This window comes from Scomber japonicus, chromosome 17 (genome assembly GCF_027409825.1).
Source record: "Scomber japonicus isolate fScoJap1 chromosome 17, fScoJap1.pri, whole genome shotgun sequence".
In the NCBI taxonomy this organism is placed as follows: domain Eukaryota; kingdom Metazoa; phylum Chordata; class Actinopteri; order Scombriformes; family Scombridae; genus Scomber; species Scomber japonicus.
Window position 1 is genome coordinate 22,809,965 of NC_070594.1, and position 19,637 is coordinate 22,829,601.

Consider the following 19,637-nt stretch of genomic DNA (forward strand, 5'->3'; position numbering starts at 1 on the left):
AAGTAGTTCAGTTTATTCCAGCTTAGTCCACTGATGTAGTTATCCAACCACACCAGTGAAATGTGGATTGACAAACAGCACGCTTTGATTCTTCGACCATACCTGTCCAGTGGATTTGTGCCATGCAATGGTGTTTTATCATAATCCTTTTGTGGGCTTGACTTGGCCCTTTGTTGTCTCTGCTCCATAATATATGCAGTTTCTTGGTTGATTCCCATACTGGATGCAGGGACTTTTCCTCCAAATATCCTCTTTAATGCTGACTTCATTGATGTAAATGTCAGGTCTGTGCATGCTGTCAGAGCTAACTGTCGATCTTTCATGTCCAGACATACAGTATCCAGCAGTTTGAAAACACTGCATCGGGAAGCTCCATCTTGTACTCATCCGGGAGTACCGTTGTTCAAAATCGATTATATAATCCGCCATTGACACACTACTGTCTCTTGTAATCTTGTCAAAGTTTGAGTAAGCTTAATAGATTCTGTCTTTTTCTTCTTTGAGAAACAAATTGTCAAGTTTTGCAAGTAACATGTTCATACCGGTATCTTTATTCAAGTCATCTACTGGTGTTTCCATCGCTGTTTCTCGTGCTCTCCACGAAAGTGCCAAAACCACAGCCAGCACTTGCTTGTCCTTTTCAAGTTCCGTAACTCTCGTCCTGATTGCTACTTTTTCCAACTTTCATATGGCTTCCCTTCGTCAAAGCCTGGTGGGACTTTGTAGTTGCTAATCATCCTCTGCTACCATGTTATACGAAAAGCCAACCACAACTTTACTTAATAAATAATGTTCCATATATTATAGGCTGTTACCAAACAGAATACAGCACAAGCAAAACATAAATATGAACAAGATTTGTATTATACACATTAAATCTGCTGACACAAACTTATGTGGATCCTGTTTGCAAACCTCCTTTTTTCTTTCTAGATGTCTGCAGTGTTTGTAGACCTCCCTGCACTGGCCCAGAGCCTTCAAGAAGTGCCCCTCCATCAGAGACTCAACCTGGAGGCTGAGCTGGTTCAGGTAGGTATTCTGACTACAACTCCTGCACATATCCCCTCATCATTAGACATCCAGCACGTTGTGATCACTCAAGAGAAAGTTCTCAAGAATCTTAATTGTTAAGTATTCAGATTTCTTGTCCGAGGTTGAACTGGGAAAAATCAAGTGATAGTTTGTTTTTTTTATAATGCAAAATTCATTTCTTTACATTTCCCAGAATTAATTGGATATTTGCTTTTTTTCCTGGTAGTATGTGAAACATTAAAGAGACTAGGCTTAATCTCTATCAGGGAGTCTGTAGTCTGAGACAAAAAAACAAATCAATACCAACAAATACTTAGACAAGGATTAAGGCTAAATCTTTATCCAGGACACCATCTCTCAGGATATTACATTTAAAACCTTTGCCATCATTTTGCTGTCCTGCACAAAACCAAATGCACTTTTGTATAGACAAAATTTTACTGGCATTTGCTGCTTGGAAAATTCTAATATTGGTAATTGGTCGCAGGACTTTAGAGGTCGCAGTATGTCCTGAGAGAGGATTACCAGCCAGACAAAGTAGGCAAATGCCCTTGGGCGCAATACCCCAAGGGGCCCTAAAAGCCAGCCAGTGTCATTTGGTTTGCTGTAATTTAATATAATTAGCTGTATGTCTGTTTTTCTAAACTCTGCAGCATAGTTCAGTAAAGGATAACGTGAGGTGCTAATGACAGAGATGAGTGCATCATAATCTATACCTTACCTTATGGAATTCTGGTCTTCTTACCTGTTGATACCAAGTGTAGCATATTTCTAAATAAGGTTGTAATAAATCAAATTACCAAGAACTAAATGACATAGGGCAAACACAGGTGGGGCTGTCAGGTTGGTAGTTCCACTTAGGTAGGTCTCCATGTGAAATGTGTTATGCATAGTGTGCACTTTATTGGTGTTTGGAGGTATAACAGTGTGCTTAGTGGACAGAAAACAGGAGGGTAAGGGGGTCAACAGCTCCTTTTGCCTCATACTGTGTCAATCTGGCCATGTTTCCTGTTGCATTTACACTTACCCTCATGTTTCAGGTCTCAACACCAGTAGAGTTGCCCACTATGACCCTCCCGCCTAAACAGGAGACGCCCAAAACTGCTGCATTCACTCCTTCGTCCACAAGTTTCAAAGTCCCCAGCACCAACCACAAAGTCCCCGTGGCTTCAAACCCAGTGTCAGTATCTGGACTGGACTCTCGGGTTTCCTCGAGTGCCGCCAAGCCACCAGTGGATGATGCTGATGAAGAGCTGGACCAGCTGCTTAGTTTAGAGAAACCAGTTTCAGGAAACCAATCTGTCATGGTTGCTGATGAGAAGAGTGATGGTCCAGAGAAAGGTGAGGATATTCAGCATGCTTTGAGAAGTGGATTATGTTCACTGTATTTCTTCCACTCATTAATGAAAGGGTTCAGAATATCACTGGATGGGCAAAGTAGTCAGAAAGGTTCCTCTTCAGATTGCTGTTCATCTTCAAACCTCATTATAACAACAAGAGTCACAATCTTCCCTTCATGTTCTTTTAACGTGCAGCGTGTGAGGAAGTGGCACCGGAGGTGATAGAAGAGAAGATGGAGGAGGTGAGAGACAAAGACGTCACGCCTCCCAAGTCTGCTTCCATCAAACAGGAAATGACAGAGGAGGACCTGGAGGACTGGCTAGACAGCATGATCTCCTGACAGTGTTGATTAAAGAACAAAAAGAAGAGGTATACAAAGGCACCTCAACATTAGAATTTAAAGATGTAAAAAAAAAACCCCACTCCTGGTCGATTTGGCAACACCTGGGGTTACCATGGTAACAGAAAGTGTGGTTTAATAGTGCAGCAAACACTGCTTGAGCTTCAGAAATACACAAGAGCAACTGATGCTTCAGTTTACAGAGCAGCCACATTAACTTCTGTTTTAAAAAATGCCAAAATGACCAGTTGTCTTGATGAATGAGTGCGATCAGTGTTAACCTCGGTGACTCCAGTGTTTCCTGTGACTGCTCCACAACAAAACACACACCATGTTTTTGCCAGTTGAGTGCTCTTATTGTGACAGCAGCAGTAAATGTTCAGTTTGCATCAGCGGTAACTTAATTCTGCTCTGATACAGTGAGGCTGTTTATCTACGAGATAACATTAGAAACAGTATTGCTAGATAAGACACATGCATTGTGTCCTGTGAATCCCTCGTGCAAAGAAAGGGAATCTGAAGTCAGTGTGGGAATGGTGGACTCTTGCCACCAACAGTAGAAACAAATGTACAGCAAGATAGTTACAGAATGGAAATGCATTGAATTGCTTTTGTCCCTAAATCCCTAAATAGTATCCAATGTGGAGACTAAAAGATTATGACTGATTGATGATTATTGAACCCAATGAAGACAATCTCATTGGGTTCAATCTGATTTTAAATCTTCTCTTTAATATCCACTCTCTAAACTGAACTTGAGGTGAAATGTCTTCTAAAGACATTCAGCACAAAAAAACAATTTTTCATGTTTACATACTTGGCAGACACTCAAAGGACTTTAAATTGATGGATTTTCTTTCAATTTGGCTCGCTATTCTTTGCTTATTAACAAGTGGCGCTCAAGTTTTTTTTTTTTTGTTTACTCGGCTGAGTGAGGGACAATATGTTTGAAGGTGGAGGAATGGGACAGAACGTCTCGGACATCAATGAGAATATGTCAAAATGTTCCCTTTGCATACTTCAGAAAAAGAATCCTCTGTTCCTTTTGAGGTCGTGAAATGCACACATGGTGGGGAGTGTCGCCATCAGACAGATACCAGCTGCTAAATGAGCGATGGACAAACAGCCCACGGATGACACGTTTGGTTTATTGCGTCAATTACTTTATTCATTTCCTCCCCCTCGTCAAAAGAAATGCATTTTTTACCAAAGCTACTACATACATACAAATGGCCATACAATAGCAGTTATCCATTTTGTTGTCAATAAATCCTTGAACCAAGCTTTTTTGTTATTTTGTTTTTTTTCTTTGCCTCTGCTTTGTGGGGTTCTTCTACTGTGGAAAGAAGTGCAGGCGGGCAGGATACCACAGCTTGGGAATAAAAACAAACTAAGCGACATTTACACAAGGATCATTTAGATTTTATACAACAAATGTTTTCTCTTTTTCACTTAAAAGCCACAAAACTAGCTCGAGCTAAATCTGCTTGTAACTAATCCAGAACTAGAGCACTGCTTGTGTCAGGAGGGACAAAAATGAGTTCTCTTTGCATAGTTTCTCATAAGGCACATCGGCACTTGATAAACACCTAAAGTGAGTCATCTCTGGTCCTGGAAGAACCATCTTCTGTTAACAACTCAAGTCATGTGACAGATTTCAACCAGCTTTTTTTTTTTTTAAAAAGGCAGATCAGGTCTCACTCATTTCATTCAGGTTAACTGGATCGGTAGTGATCAATACTATAGCAGCACACATCCATTCGGTTGGTTTTGGTAACAAGTGACACAAACATCCTGGCGTTCATCTAGAAATTGTGCATATTCAGACATTCAGCTGTCACGCTGTAACCCTTCACACGTATCAAATGTCTACACACAACAAATTGTGCAACAGGTTGGGGGTTAAGCAAGTGAAAAGGCAATGTGAATCAAAACAAAAATTTTCACAAAAGAGGCGTCGTGGCTAGTGACTATTTTCAGTAACAGGGAAGAGGAACTTCGATACACAAACCTGAAATGTCCAATCATCTGTCGCTAGTCTTAAAATCAGTTTCTCCAAATTACGTTGTGTTTGTGTATTTAAATTCAAAATTAATGTATTTTCTTTTACATTGTTTTAGACACCATGGCAGCAGAGAAAAGTCCAGCAAAGTGTTCAGGTTCTGTTAACAGGGTGAAGTCAAGTTTAGAGTCTCTTTCAGATAGATGGAAAGTAGAGAGAGAGGAGCTGAGCGGGGGCTGCTCGCTCTCTCTCTCTCTAACCCAACTGGTCCTCATATTGCTTACGGAAGCAGTCTCCAGTGGGGAAGAAGTCCCAGCATCTCTCCTGGTACATCTTCCACACAAATGACTCCTGAAGGGGTAGAGGAAAAATAACTGGTAGTTGTAGAGCAGTCGATGAAGCTTTAGCAGTTTTACACATAAAAGGATAAGGAGTATAATAAGATAAGGAGCTGTGGCTCGGTCAGGTCTCAGAAGTTAGCCTGAAGCTAAAGGACTACAAATATAAAACATAAAGCCTGTGTTACACACTGGGGGGGGGGGGGGGGGGGGCATGGGATTATGGTTTTTGGAGTTTATCTCAATTTCAAGCCATCTCATGTACCTTCCTGGTCCAATTTTGACCACTTACCACCTTTTGTGTCCCTCAACTCTGTTAAAAGGGCTTTTTAGCTGCATTGGAGGGTTTTTTGGGGGGTTGTGATAAAAGTTTTGCTTGTAATGTCCACAGCAAGCAGCTGCGTCATGTTCCGGCTGTGTGTGTGACAATCTGCTGCTATGCTGGCTGGTGTATGGGTATGTGTGTTCACTGTGTCTGGCTCTTTCTCCTGCTCCACAATTTTTACACGCTGGGTCTATTTTTGCTAGATCGGCTCACGTCTATGAAGTGTGACATTCCCTTGTGAATGTACAGGAATATAGTCACAGTAGTAAAATTAACTTTTAATTATACATTTCATTTGTTACTGACTTTTTCTCACACAGTCAATAGACTACATTTGTAATTAGAGTCTCTGTAATTACTAAAATGCTGCACTGCAGATAAAGTCATTACTGAATATGAAACGGTATAATGTGAAGTCAAAATACAGTTTAATGACATTAATTGTGCTGTGAGTATGTATACACTCTCAGCAATGTATATTATCATTTTAAATTAGCCAATATATTCAAGTACAGCCACAGGCGTCCACATGAGCTGAAAATAAATGTAAATTATAACAAGCAAAAAAACTTTAAACTATATTATAAATACAGCTTCTAAAACATCTCCAGAAGACATTTAACTCAGCAGATGTGCAACATCTCAGCTGCTGCTAATGTCCTTTGTTTATCTTGTCTTGGTGAATGTACAGTGATGGAGGCATGAGTGAGCTGTGGTGCAGCTGGATGCTGTGGACATACAGTAAAGGTTTACACTGAATGATATGTCAGGGTTCACACATTGGAGACCAGGTTCCTGTTACTTTAAAGTGATTGTGTGGACTGTTTCCATGCAGATCACTAATGGTGACAGCATTATCATTTCATTTGATTAGTCAGATGTGTCAAAAATATATATTGCAAATTTGGTGAAAGGGGCCAGATGATTAAAAATACTTAAGGACATAGAGAACCCAATATGCTACAGTAAATTAAAACCTAATTCTATTGATATTTAGATCTGACCTAACATGACTGATCTTAAAGACCTGTCTTTAGTGTTTGCAGAATTACAAAGACATTAAGCTGTTTGTTATTTTTTGCAGTGTGGAGAAGCTACAACAAAAGCTTTTCTTGCATTTCCTGTGTCTGCTATCTATGACATAAGACCAGTGCATGAACATCAAATAAAATCAACTTGAATCTCAGGTGTAGGACAATAACTAAGTGAACCCACGCATTGTTTCTTCCTCTTGCTAAGCCGTACTTATGCAACATGAAGTGGGTTGAAATGTTGCACAAGTTAAAAAAAAAAAAAAAAAAACCTACTGAACTAAGAATCAGAAACATCACTACCTGTGCTGTCTTAAGATTGTCACATTTTGTACTGTGAGCATTTATCATCTCATGTCCAACCAGAAAAGAGAGGTGCAGATAAAACACATACCTGACCCGTGTGTTCAGTCTCATCCTTGTTAATCAGGTACATCAGGAAGAATCTGCACAGAGAAAACATTGACATTAGAAATCAGAAGTACCTCTAACTAACTAACTGAGTTTGATCATTTCCTTGATCAGTTTTTTTGTAGGTGCACTCACAGGTAGTTAGCTAGGTTGTGCTCTTGTAAGGTGTGGGTTTCAAACCCGTGAGGCGTCCGGTCAAAATAGTCGTTCCCAATGCCACAGATGAAGCATTTGGTCTGAAAAAAAGTAATGAGAGGGGATTAGAGCTGCAGATAATGACCATTTTCCTTATTATAATCTGCTGATTATTTTTAATTTGTCCACATATTATCAGAACATAATGAGAAATGTCCACCACATATTCCCAGAGCCCAAACTGATGTCTTTAATCGTCTAAAACTCAAAGATATTCAGTTTACAACCGTGGCTGTAATATTTCTTTTTATACAGAGAAGCTTCGTCTTACCTCCATGTCCTCCTTCACCTGCTCCTGCTGGTCTCTCAGCTCACCAAAGGCATCAATAATCAAACCTGAAGGAGAGTGCAAAAGTCTGTCAGAGGAGCACTAAGCAGGACACATCTCATAACATAACCACAAAGCTGTTATCCAAGACAGAAGCAATGAGAAAGAAACAGTTGGTAATATTTAGAGATCAGTTTTATCTCATTTTCTGTGATGTATTTGCTTTTTAAGGCAGCACACAAACAAATACGACCATCCATTAAAAGATTGTGTACCCTGAATGATGGCCAGCAAGATGACAATGACGAAGAAGAAGAAGGTAATGTCAAATAAGATACGGTAGAGTTCATAGGGGTCTCCAGCTGGGTCCTCCAACTCGTCTCCGATACCGCCTCCAGCTCTCACGCCCACATACATGTGGAACAAATAGCACTGTGAGAGAAAGAGAGACGGAAAAGAAGAAAAAGAAAAAGGGAAGGATAAGTTGAAAGATTGAGTCATTTCACATGTGTTTAAGCTGAAGTGATGAGTAGAGCAGCTGTTTTTTATTCTATGGTTGATGAAAATGAAAAGTAAAAAAAATGGAAAGGTTCTTTTTATTAGTCATAGTGGTCTATTTTCAGCCAAAGTCTTAAAGGTATACTATGCAGGATTTGTCGAGGGCCCTGTCGAGTTCTCCCTGTTCTTCCTCCCACAGACCCAAAACATGCAGGTTGGGTTAATTGGTGACTCTGAATTGTCAGTAGTTATCAATAATTGTCTTTCTATCCTGTGATTGACTGGTGAAATGTCCAGGATGTACCTCGCCCCTCACCCAAAGGCAGGGGTGCAAAACTTATTTTCATTCAAGGGCCACATACAACCCAATTTGACCTCATGTGGGCCGGACCATTAAAAAAATGGAGGGAAGAAAAAGAAGGAAGGAAGGAAAAGAAGACAGCCAGGAAAGATTGAAGGAAGGAGTGAAGAAAAGAAGACAGACAGGTGAGATGGAAGAATGAAAGGGGGATAGGAAGGAAAGAAGGAAGGAAGGACAGATGGAAAGAAGGAAGGAAAGTGGGCTCAGTTGGACCCCTTGGCGGGCCAGTTCTGGCCCACGGGCCGCATATTTGACACCCTGCTGTGTAGGATAAAGCGGTGCAGAAACTGAATGAATGAATGTTTGTAAACACAGCATTCATAGTTGGCCCCTAATCCCCGGCTCAACCGGTGAAAGAAAGCAGCGGTGATGGAGCGAGCTAGACGGAGAATGACGAGAGCGAGCTGCTGCTGAGAACAAAGCGGTGAATCAGATAAATAAAAATGTTTTCTGATTGTTTTGTAGCGGTTACGTTCTACACGCCCCCACACCTCTGCACAACCCTGCAGGAAGGTGCAACACTGCTGAATTTTGGTTGTGTGAATGCAGAGTTTCATCCAGAGACAGCAATGTAACCTGTTCACAATGCTACACATCCTGACCTCACACCTAGCGCGCTGTTATTAGCTTGGGGACTACACACCCACTGCCTAAAGATGCCTAAAGCGTCCCAAATCAAACAGAATCCCTGTATATAAATACAACAGAACATCATAAGTCTCGATTGAAGAGGGACTGTTTGGTTTTTTTTTTTGCAAAATCCTGCATCGTATAACTTTCAAGAAGTGAAGGGTGTCAGATTTCAGATTTGAACATTTGCCCTTGGGGAAAGGCCACTCATTCTTCAGAAGTGAAAAGAAAAGGAGGGGGTGGCCAGACATACTGTCATCATATCGTCACACTTCATGTCGGGCTCGTCTTCATCCTCGCTCTTGTTGTAGAACTTCCTGAAGAAGTTAAAGGCCACCACGGTGTACAAATAGACGACCACCGCCAGCAGACCCACAGTCAGTACAAGCTACAAGGATAGGAAAAAAAGCAGAAAATTAATTAAAATGTGGTACTTGCAATGCTCTGAAACCTTTACTTTGACCTTTATTTATTACAATTGGAGCTGAGAACTCTTGAGGACAACAGCCTCCTTGGGAGCACAAATGAGTGTACCATTCTTGTTAAAATGTAGACTGTGAAGCTCATTTTTGCAGCTGCTGTCAGAGAGCCAGAGCAACATTTCAATGCCAGTGGCAGTTTTTGTATTTATTTGGTGGAGTACAAAAGAAGTGCAATATTTTTCAAGGCCTCTAAACTTTAACTGAATCGGGGATTTCAGGAGCAGCTTTCATTAATATTCAATGATTTTTGAGACCTTCAGAAAATCTAATTCAAGCAAGGAGTTTTTATTCCCCATCAGTGCCCTGCAATTTACTGGCATGTTACTTTTAAATATGCATATTCCCTATTGTATGTACTCTCAGACATCTGATAATACAAAGACAACAGTTTAAACCTGCTATTAAATTGATTCTATCTTATGTTCCCTTGCCGTCTTACAAATGTGTTAGTTTGATCTGATTTGAACTGGGTGTTATTTAAAGCTTGAGTAGATATTCATACTTTTTATCAGTCAACCTTGCATTCCTACAACTCACTACTTTAAAATAGCAGAAGCTGAATGTTTTAACCTTAGCAAAATATGTCAACCATTTATCCATCACTCTAGCAGTTTCACCATCTATTCAACTATTTTAGCAAACTATTTGAATTGTTTATTCATTCATTTTAGCCTTTTAGTCATTACTTTCAGCTATATATTCCAGATGTTATGTTCCTTTAAGGTATCTATCTAATTTTGACCCATTGACTTTATGAAACTTTTGCACTGATTACAATTTACTGTTATTCATAACTTTCCTCTATCCAAAACTCATTTACTTTTACATAAAAAGTAAGACAAGTGTGAACAAGCCTGACTACTAAAAGGTCAGAAGAAATGGAAAAAACCAATTAAAATAAATAAAAAGGAAAATCAAGTCACCCTAAGTTTCCATGTCTTCTTATTTCCATTAATTACTGTCTCATGACTGCTTATAGATATCCTGTGACCTGGATGACTGATAAATCTTTATATACAGTTTCTATTTTCAAGGCTCCGTCCTATTTCCACAAGTTAGTGTCTTGATTTGATTATGCTGGTGTTCAGAATGGATCCCAGTGCTTGTTGTTTTGTCCCTATTGTCTCTCAATGACCACATTTAGATGCAGATTATTTGCAGAAACAAGTACCTCAATGTTAAATGAGGGTTTAAAAAAATCTTTCCCCACACTTTAACAAGTATTAACTTTTAACCCAATTCAAAACTCCCATCATATTCTATTGACTTCAGTGTTTTTTTTAGGTCAGTGTAGAAACCCTGACAACAAAAATTAAATTAAAATGCAGTTTGGAGAGTTGACAGCCATGACATGTTGAGTGTGGAGTAGCTGTTGCTCTGTCCTCTGGCTCCCTCTGGTGGTAAAAATACTTGCCTGCTTTCCGTTGTGTGTGACAGAAGACAGGATGGTGCGAAGGGTCTTGAAGCCCATGGCAATGTCCAGCAGGTGGGCAGCGAAGAAGAAGTTGTTGAAATGTCCAAAAACGGACATAATGCTGTACCAGATCAGATACAGGAAGTACTACAAGGAAAAAAAGTCATTCAATATTGATAAATTATGATAATAAAATCATCAATCACCAAAAATCATCAGTTTGGACATTTCTTGAATGACAGCAGTGTTCATAGTAATAACTTAACATTAATGCTCCACTCCACATACAGAAACAGCAACCATATTTTTTTACATTCATGTGAATTAAACTTACATTGTCAGTCAAAACAACGCCCATTTTCCAGATGTGGTACTTTGTATCAATGGAGCTCAGCCTGTCAATGAGAAAACAAAAATATTGAATCACAGTCGTGGTGTTACACTGGTATAAATGACATAAACATAAACAAATATTAACATTATGTGTTTTAATGAAATTTCTTCAGTCTGGTTTTCTATAAATCTACTGTGTTAAATTTGGAGTAAAAGCAGATGTTGTCACCATTGTATTGATGTATGGTAAAATGTAAAATGTGGAAATATTGGGTTGTGTGTTTGAACTCACAGATTGACCTTAATACTTGAATCCAGTTTTTACCTGCTTAGGTCTGGTAATGCTCAAACCTTAAAAGACCTCTAAGAACAATTTTAACACTTAATAGTGGTTGTCAATGGTTATAAAAAAAAAGTGTTAAGCAATTAAATTGATGTTGAATCTATTGCATTAAACATTCATTTTCAAGCCACTCGAGTCTAAAATCCCTCCCAGACTGCACATGTCTGATCAGGTCCACCCATAGTATGCAGACACCTGATATCATGTCTACATCCACTGTCTGTGACCGTATTCAAGTATATCTGGCTCTTAAGGAGGAGCAAGAAAACAAGGGTGAAGTTCTCACCAGGAGAGCAGAGAGGCTTCCCTCTCTTCAGTCTCCACTGTGGGGTCAAAGTCCAGAGCGCTTTTATCCAGGCCTAACAGTTCTGCGATGCGTTCAGCTCCGTACAGGTCACCATATTTGTTGATCACCTACACATAGAGAGATCAGCTTTGTCACTTAATATCAAAGTCTTACAGTATGTTAGGGAGAAATTGTAGCAGCAGAGAGTATATTATTTAAAATATTTAAAAGTAGATTTGTTGTGGGGTGGTTCGCAGGCAGATTACAGGATGAATGTACCTAACTAGACAATTGAAAACTAAATGAGTAATGACAACAGTGGTCTCAAGTGGTCTCCTTATTGCTCACCTTGCGCTTGATGAACTTGTCCCAATAGTTGTTGGGGAAAGATCTGCAATGAAAAGTGTAGAATTGAGACTAAATTCAGCTGATGTGTTAAATTTAGATTTATAAAAATGTGTCATAATATAGGGCTCAAGATGTGGCCTTTCAATTCTTATTTTGTGAAAAAAATATATTGAAAGAAATACTTAAAATAATCAACTGAATATAACAATTTCAGTAGTAGTCACTGCATCCTGTTAATGGAAACAAACTTTGTGATCCTGATTAGCAACAGACCAGACACATGGTGAAAAAATATTACTAGAAAAAGTGTGATAATCTGTATAAAGAGAAAGAAGTCTGGTCATAATGAAGTCAAGTTCTGAAATTTTAGATACATTTGAGATTCATGTTGATAGAGGTCAGTGACTCACGGAGTGTTGATGACAAGTCGATCCCATTGGCCCTTGATGTCATCGTCAGACGGCTGTTCAGTGATGTAGAGACCATCAAATTCAAGCTTCCTGGCGATTTCCTTCTCTCTCTTAAACACCACCAAAGGAACCTAAAGGCAAAACATCGAGATGAGTAAAACCTGCAGCTACAAAACATACAGCAATGGTATCATCTGCAAAGAAATGATTCTCAGCTTTATTGAAGCTAGCTAGTGTTGTGAATATCCCTACCTTGAGACAGTAGTACCCGACCAAACAAACGAGGGAGATGACGGTGTGGAATATAGCCAAGAAGCGCAGGGTTGGTAACATGTAGCCGGTGCTCTCGTGAAGCACAAACTCATCCATGTCAAAGAATGTGTCCTGATCTTCCTCTTCCTCACCCCAGCCGTTTTCATCATCCCCGTCTTCATCACCTTCACCAGTGACCTAAAGACCAAGAAGAGAGTGTATACCATGTAAACAATGAATAATCTGAGCTGTTTGGAGTATATTCTAACAATTGTCACATAACATTTGTTTTCAGTTTTAACCTTTGTCTTTCAGTTTGGAATGTCTGGTCGGATTAGTAGTTTAGTTTGACAAGTAACTTTTTATTTGATAAGATGGTTCCTGACTTAAATTAAAACTTTGTTCTTGTAGGACTTGTGTTAAAACTTTTCTTTTATACAGTCTATGGTTAAAACAAACATTTAACATAACACATGTTACCCTAAGTGCCTCTTTTTAGCATTTATGAGCAGTATATAATCATTTAAGTGGTTACATAATAACAGAAGCAGACATAAATACATTTTTAAGTGTTAATACAGTATTTGTCAATTATCTTGTCACCTTTCAAGATATATTTTACATTATTCCTATATTCTAAAACGTGTATAGTTTATGCATATACACTTATATCTGCTTAGTTTTTATACTGCCAAAAAATGCTAAGTAGGGGGGTCCAAAGTAAAGTGTTATCCATTTAGCTGTGTGGGATGTTTGGCTTCTTTAGTAAAATAAAAAAAAATAGTTGTGTTTGAAATTAAAAAATGTATATATATTCATGTAACACTACAGGGCTACCTCTACCTTGGACCAGTCTAAATACCAAATTGTCTAATGTACTCTGAATCCTTTGTAATGCTAGTTTAATGATATAAGTTGGTAAAATAATTGTGGTATGAAAAGAAGGTGTTGCTGTTGGTTACTGTATTACCTTGTAGAAGAGTAAAATGAAGTTGATGGCAAAACACACAAACAGAGCCAGGAAACGCAGATTGTAGAAGTTACGAGCCAGATAGTTCTGTAAGGAAAAAGGTTTGATTAACAGTGAGGCAAACTACTGACTGCTTTACAATGATCTCTCTATGTTTGAAGAAATATTGAAATATCTTTATGAAACTTGATGAAACAATTTAAAAGATGGAATATATTGTGTCAGGCCTCACCAGCATCTTGTTCAGAAAGACATCCAGAATAGCAAAGATACTCGACATGAAGGCAGGTGACTCCTCTTTGGACTGACTGGATCTTGATTTGGGCTTTTCCTCGGCAACTGGCTCCTTAGCTTCTTCCTCTTTTGGCTTGTCCTCCTTCTCCTGGTTCTCTGTGCTGTATTAGCCATATTTGTCGTTTATTTTGCAGTTCTTTTTTGTTTTATATTATTACTATATTATTACTTTTCCTATCTCTAAGTATTACTCACTCTGCTTTCTCTGGTTCACTCTCAGGGCTTTCGACAGGCTTAGCAGCAACGGTCTGTATCAAAGTGAAAATAATACTTGTGAGCTCAGGAGGACTGGATAAAGGTGCTGATTGCAAGTATCTATAGGACTTAAATATCATTTATAAGAGAGATGAACAGTTTTTTTTAAATTTGTGACCACAAACCTTCTTTTGCTCTGTAGTTGAGGTCTCTGCTGTCAGCTCAGACACATCACCCAGGCCTGGCTCCACATGTTTTCCAGTATCCCTCTTAGGCCCAGTCAGCATCTCCATCATCATGTCGACCTCTCCTATGTCCGTTGGTGGTGCCATGGTTATATCTACGTTTCCTGCTGTCTCTATGGCCTCCATTTTCTCTCCTTCAATCACATCTCCATGGATGCCAAACTGGGTTGGATCAGGCATGTTTCCAAGGATATCTGTCACTTTTATGTTCTTGGCTCCCTCAACAAGACCACCGCCAAACATGGATGACCAGATGAGGTGGAAGAAACCAAAGATGAAGCTATAGATTTTCTTAAAGAAGCCGGTGAAGAGCATCCAGAAGAAGGAGAAGAAACCTGTGATAATCTCTTTGATGCTCAGTTTCCTGACTTTCTTCAGCTTCTTGCGGATAGTCTTAAGAGAAACAATTTGGCGGACATGGCTGATCTTCTTCTTGATTGAGCGGCATGCAGTGGTGAAGGCTGAGGCAGACTCCAAGGCGCTTTCTTCCTCTGCAGCCAATTCTTCCAGGATGTTGTATCCCTCCTCCTCTTCGTCCTCCTCAGGTTGTTCAGCCTCGTCTGGCTCAGAGATCTGTGAAGCCAGCTGCATCTCAAAGATGGTGTCCTCACAGAAATTAACAAACATTTCCATCTTCTCACTCTCACCACCCTCGTTGACCACATCAAAGATGAACTGACGCTTGGACTCTTTGACCTGCGGCTTCTCCCACTGCTCCCGGCTGGATTCACTGATCTCAAAGTAAACCCTCTCTATGCGCTTTGCGCTACCCATGATTTCAATACGTCCCAGATATGGCTCAAAGTAGCTAAGCACGCTCTCTGCCAGATCTAAGAAGGTGGTAAGTCTGGAGTCACGCGGCATGTGTTCAGATAAGTTGGTCAGCAGCACTGCCACGTTGAAGCCGATATCTTTGGCTGGCTCATGGAATCGCTCTACAAACTCCTTGTAATTGAACATGTCATTCTCATCGGTCTCTGCACAAGAGAGCAGGAACTCAATCTCTGACTGTGTGTACTGCTTCTGGCTCTCCATGGACTTCTGGAACTCCTTCTTTGAGATCATGCCCTTACACTCAGGATCATACTCCTTGAAGTTGTCTGAGGTGGTCAGGTCCTTCAGCTTGAGGAACATATCGAAGAACTTGAGGATCATTTCAACATTGCTAGATGATTCCATTAGGGTGTCAACCATCTGCTTTCCAATTGTTCCATTCACCACATTACCTGGGCAGAGAACACACATTCATTTGAGTGATTATACTCAAACACTATCCATTATATACTTAACAACTTAGACTTAAAACAGTCCACACATTTACTAGAATTATCTCAACATTTCTGTTGTAGTCTGAGATAACAAATGGCCTAAAATGTTCAGCAATCAATGATCAATATTGTCTTTTGTCATTTTTTTATATCAGCTTCAGGATCTTACCCTCTAGTAGAGACAACAACATGACAACCATGTCCTTCTGTAAATCCATCAGCTCTTTCAACAGCTCAATCTGACTGGCATCCTACAAGGAGATCAGAGCCTTTTTATTAAAAGCTTTACTCTGGAGGAGATTTCCCAAAGAAAAAACACTGTTGTTAACATTCCAAATATACAACACTACAAGATTACATCATAGCTGAACAAACATCAACCATGTTTGTTCAACCAGAAGATACTGGCCAACACTGAAAGATGCAAAACTTGTCATTTTTGTGATATCCTACATACATACATGAAATATATGATTGAAATCAACTCAATATTAGTTTTTCATGCATTTTATAATATTCTGTGCTTTCTTTGAAATACACAATTACACAGATGCATATTTCCTGTTACAACACACTGTGTTCCAGCCACAGTGGGTTACCTGTTAATGTACTTCATGATATGAGATTGTGGTCGGTCAGGTTAATACGATTGACTCTTTCATTTTTTATTTTTTACAAGACTTTATACACAAAAGTGAAGAAAGGACTATTGTACCTGAGATAGCTTCATCTGCATGTTGGCAAATACATGCAAGAAGCCCACAACTGCATCCCACAATCTGCTGTGAGCCAGACTCTGCTGGTTCCCAATACACGGACCCTGGAGGGATGATGAATATTTGATTAATCAGTGTCTCTTTCCTGTGGATTTAACATTGTTGATGGAGGGATGAGTTTGTTACCTGAATATACTCAGTCAGTGAGTTGAATATCTGCTTGGCTACATCTAAAGCTTTGGAGAAGTTGAGTCTTCCAGTCTCATCAATGACATCTTTGCCAGAATAGTACCAGTAGAAGTCACTGATAGATTCCTGAAGAGGAGGATGACTTTAGTAAACTGCTGAAAATAACAATGATCACAAAGAACACTAATAATAAAGATGAAGATGCTGTTTATATGGCTCTACATTTGTGTTTTCCACACCTGAAGACGGAGCAGATAGTCGACAGTGCTGATAATGATGTTGACTGTGGTTGTGTTTCCAGTTTGGGTTCTCAGGAAGTTCTGGAAATCTGACCGAAAGTAATATTTTCTAATTCTTGGTTCTCTCTTGGAGCAGTGAATAATGCAAACAATTAAATACAGAGTTACTCACCTCCATTGTGCCCCTCACACAGAAGTTGCAAAAACCGGAACAGATCTTTAGTAAACTCATCATTCTGTAGCACCTTAGAACCTTGTGAGAGAGGACACTTTGGTGAACTGAGCTGCAACAACACAAAGTCTCAAATACAATGTTTTCATTTACTCATTATGAGGAGGTTTAATATTATGAGAAACTCCCCTCAGAAGCAATTCATGAGGCAAGCAGGACAAGTTTCATGTTCAAAACTTTTTTGAAGTCCAGGGCCTTTAGATTTCAGGTTCAAAACTGAATCCAAAGAGTGTTTTGTAAAAATGCTCTCAATTAAAAACAGTGAAACACTAGGACATTTCCATAAGCTGGATGAAGCCTGATAACTTTCACATGCAGGCCAGGATTGGGCCTGAAGAGGAGTATCTTTTCAAAAAAAGAACAGAGGACATACAAGGTTATAATAATTCACTTTAAGAATTATCCAGATAATCCAGTCAACAGAACTATACAAAATGAGTAAAGTACATTTGTGTGAGCAGATAAAACCATGTGAAAGTTAAACATCTACGTGGAAACCAGCTTTGTGAAATAGGCCCTAAGTCCAAAGCAAGACAAAGCTTTGCTTAGGTTGTGGAAGAGTCCACAAAGCTTCAGTTAAACCATTGGGAGGTGGCACTGAGAGCCTTAGAATAACAGATTTAAGTAATAGGATTTGCATTAGTAAATGTTAACATGAAGGGAATGGGAACAATAATAACACAAAGAACAGGCAATGGATTCTGAAGATCCACTTTCTGTGTACACTCTATCAGTCAGCATGCACAATGTGTTCCATCTGGGCATGGGGAAGGGAGAGGCTGGGTACCAAAAAAAGCAAGGAGTATGGACCACAGATATGAAGAAGACATTCAGGGTGAAAGCATAGCCATATCAGGATGATCTAAATTTGCTATTTACCCCGCTGAGTGTGGACTGCCATCGATGGTTTTTTTAAATGAGAGGAAGGAGACAAACAATACACGAAGACATAAGCAAAAAGAGAGGACATTGAGTTACAATACAAAGATATGAATATATTGGCTCCGAGTGAAAAACAAAGTCATGCAGTTAAAGACTTTTAAGACTTTTTAGACGGCAAAATCATAGGCCTGGGCCTGTCTACACTGCATCTCTAACAAGATGAGTACCAACTTTAGACAATGGTAAAAAATTTATAACGGTAACAGAGACACAAGTAGTAACAGTGACTTGTTAAACACAGAACTTGGTGGAGATGTTTCGCAGGGGACTGAATGATGAAAAGACGGACATTGTTTAATGTGAAAAGCGTCAAGTGAAGATTGTTTATCTTGCTAGTTGGAGAGAAACGAGAGGTATTTTATTAATGCTGGACCATGTCCTCTATTACTGTATGTTTTGTATTGTTGAAGGCCAATCACAGCTCACTGCTTTGTAGTCGATGATGGGATATATCTTATACCACAATACTTACTATAACTAGCTGGTATCTAAATACCAACACACAAGTTTATTTATTTTAAATCCCTTGCTATAAACTACATAGTTACATTTAATATTAACATCTCACTTTTGTTTTTTATTGCTGCAAAAAAAGAGGTTAAAGACACAACGTTGGCATTTCTGTGACTAATAGACTGCAGCACAAGCAGCAAACTATTTGTGCTCATCAAAATTCACATTGCTGACAATGAAATTTTGATTATTGTATCTAACAGGGCCATACAGAAACTAATAATTAGGAATTAGCATTAATTAACAGCTTTGTGGACAATGGACACAGGTTATACAGTTATCATAGTTCAGCATTAGCCACTGTAAGTCGAGAGAGGAGCGTTGAATCTTATTTAATTTAGAGTAAAATTAGGTGTCTCAACAGGGAGCATTGATTGAATATGAAAATCAAACTGTCAAAATGTGAAGCTAAGAGGGAAACGGAAAAAATAATTGACAAAAATAGGTGGAATTTCACATAGTGCATCTAATAAGACATCTTTTCACTTACTTGAACCTTCTTCTGTCACCATGCCGAGTCCTTCTGCTTTGTTTTGCCTCTCAAATGCATTCAAGTCCAAGACACTGGGAGAGGGAGTTCAAATGTCAAATATAAGTGTCTGATGTCTAATTTTTGTAACACGGACAAGTCACAGAACCTACCTGCAAGACTGCATCAGACCAGAGAGACTCTTGAAAAAGCCTCCATCTCTTTTCTCTTTCAGGTACTTAAGCATTTTCTGGGAAAAGAGGAAAGAAAAGCATTAAAAATCTTAATTTCTGTTTTGTTTTAACATAGATGAAACCATTATCATACAGTATACTGCTTGGTGAGGGATCGAAGAGGATTGTTGTTGATTGATGACTCAGCTGTGGACTTTAATAGAGCACAGCACCAGTTGCTGTTGGCGGACCTAACAGCAGCAAAGCAACTGCTTGTTTAAAGATGTATTCTACCACACAATCTTTCCAAAACAAAGATCGTACGATATTTTCAAGATGTGGTCATAATGGAACTGTCCACAGCCAGACAACGCAAGGCAAAAACTTCAACTGTTGAACTTTGAGAATGTCCTGCACTTGTCCCTCTCGCTATTTTTGGATATATATGAATGTACAGTATGCTCTTATTTCAAATTAGATTTTTTTTTTTTTTTGACATTTTTCCTGTGTTTTTTTAAACAGGCAATTTCAATTAAGTTTTTTATTTATTTA

General features: G+C 39.1%; 2 protein-coding genes across 2 annotated transcripts in view; one reads left to right on the top strand and one right to left on the bottom strand.

The window, feature by feature from the left end:
* aven (apoptosis, caspase activation inhibitor) overlaps window positions 1-4,384 on the top strand; it is a 38,727-nt gene extending 34,343 nt beyond the window's left edge. Inside the window, exons 4-6 of the mRNA XM_053336873.1 lie at window positions 934-1,029; window positions 2,073-2,373; window positions 2,568-4,384. Of these exons, the coding sequence (XP_053192848.1) occupies window positions 934-1,029; window positions 2,073-2,373; window positions 2,568-2,713 (543 nt within the window). The 3' untranslated portion in view covers window positions 2,714-4,384. The remainder of the gene's footprint in view (window positions 1-933; window positions 1,030-2,072; window positions 2,374-2,567) is intronic.
* A 584-nt stretch (window positions 4,385-4,968) lies between these two features.
* ryr3 (ryanodine receptor 3) overlaps window positions 4,969-19,637 on the bottom strand; it is a 102,293-nt gene continuing 87,624 nt past the window's right edge. The window contains exons 85-108 of the mRNA XM_053336721.1: window positions 19,086-19,162; window positions 18,934-19,007; window positions 17,868-17,882; window positions 16,929-17,009; window positions 16,757-16,845; window positions 16,515-16,643; window positions 16,328-16,432; window positions 15,782-15,863; window positions 14,285-15,570; window positions 14,100-14,152; window positions 13,843-14,005; window positions 13,611-13,697; window positions 12,641-12,838; window positions 12,389-12,519; window positions 11,979-12,021; window positions 11,631-11,758; window positions 11,003-11,063; window positions 10,669-10,815; window positions 9,026-9,160; window positions 7,559-7,715; window positions 7,287-7,351; window positions 6,956-7,056; window positions 6,804-6,855; window positions 4,969-5,066 (exon numbers count right to left, since the gene is read on the bottom strand). Of these exons, the coding sequence (XP_053192696.1) occupies window positions 4,971-5,066; window positions 6,804-6,855; window positions 6,956-7,056; window positions 7,287-7,351; window positions 7,559-7,715; window positions 9,026-9,160; window positions 10,669-10,815; window positions 11,003-11,063; window positions 11,631-11,758; window positions 11,979-12,021; window positions 12,389-12,519; window positions 12,641-12,838; window positions 13,611-13,697; window positions 13,843-14,005; window positions 14,100-14,152; window positions 14,285-15,570; window positions 15,782-15,863; window positions 16,328-16,432; window positions 16,515-16,643; window positions 16,757-16,845; window positions 16,929-17,009; window positions 17,868-17,882; window positions 18,934-19,007; window positions 19,086-19,162 (3,555 nt within the window). The 3' untranslated portion in view covers window positions 4,969-4,970. The remainder of the gene's footprint in view (window positions 5,067-6,803; window positions 6,856-6,955; window positions 7,057-7,286; window positions 7,352-7,558; window positions 7,716-9,025; window positions 9,161-10,668; window positions 10,816-11,002; window positions 11,064-11,630; window positions 11,759-11,978; window positions 12,022-12,388; window positions 12,520-12,640; window positions 12,839-13,610; window positions 13,698-13,842; window positions 14,006-14,099; window positions 14,153-14,284; window positions 15,571-15,781; window positions 15,864-16,327; window positions 16,433-16,514; window positions 16,644-16,756; window positions 16,846-16,928; window positions 17,010-17,867; window positions 17,883-18,933; window positions 19,008-19,085; window positions 19,163-19,637) is intronic.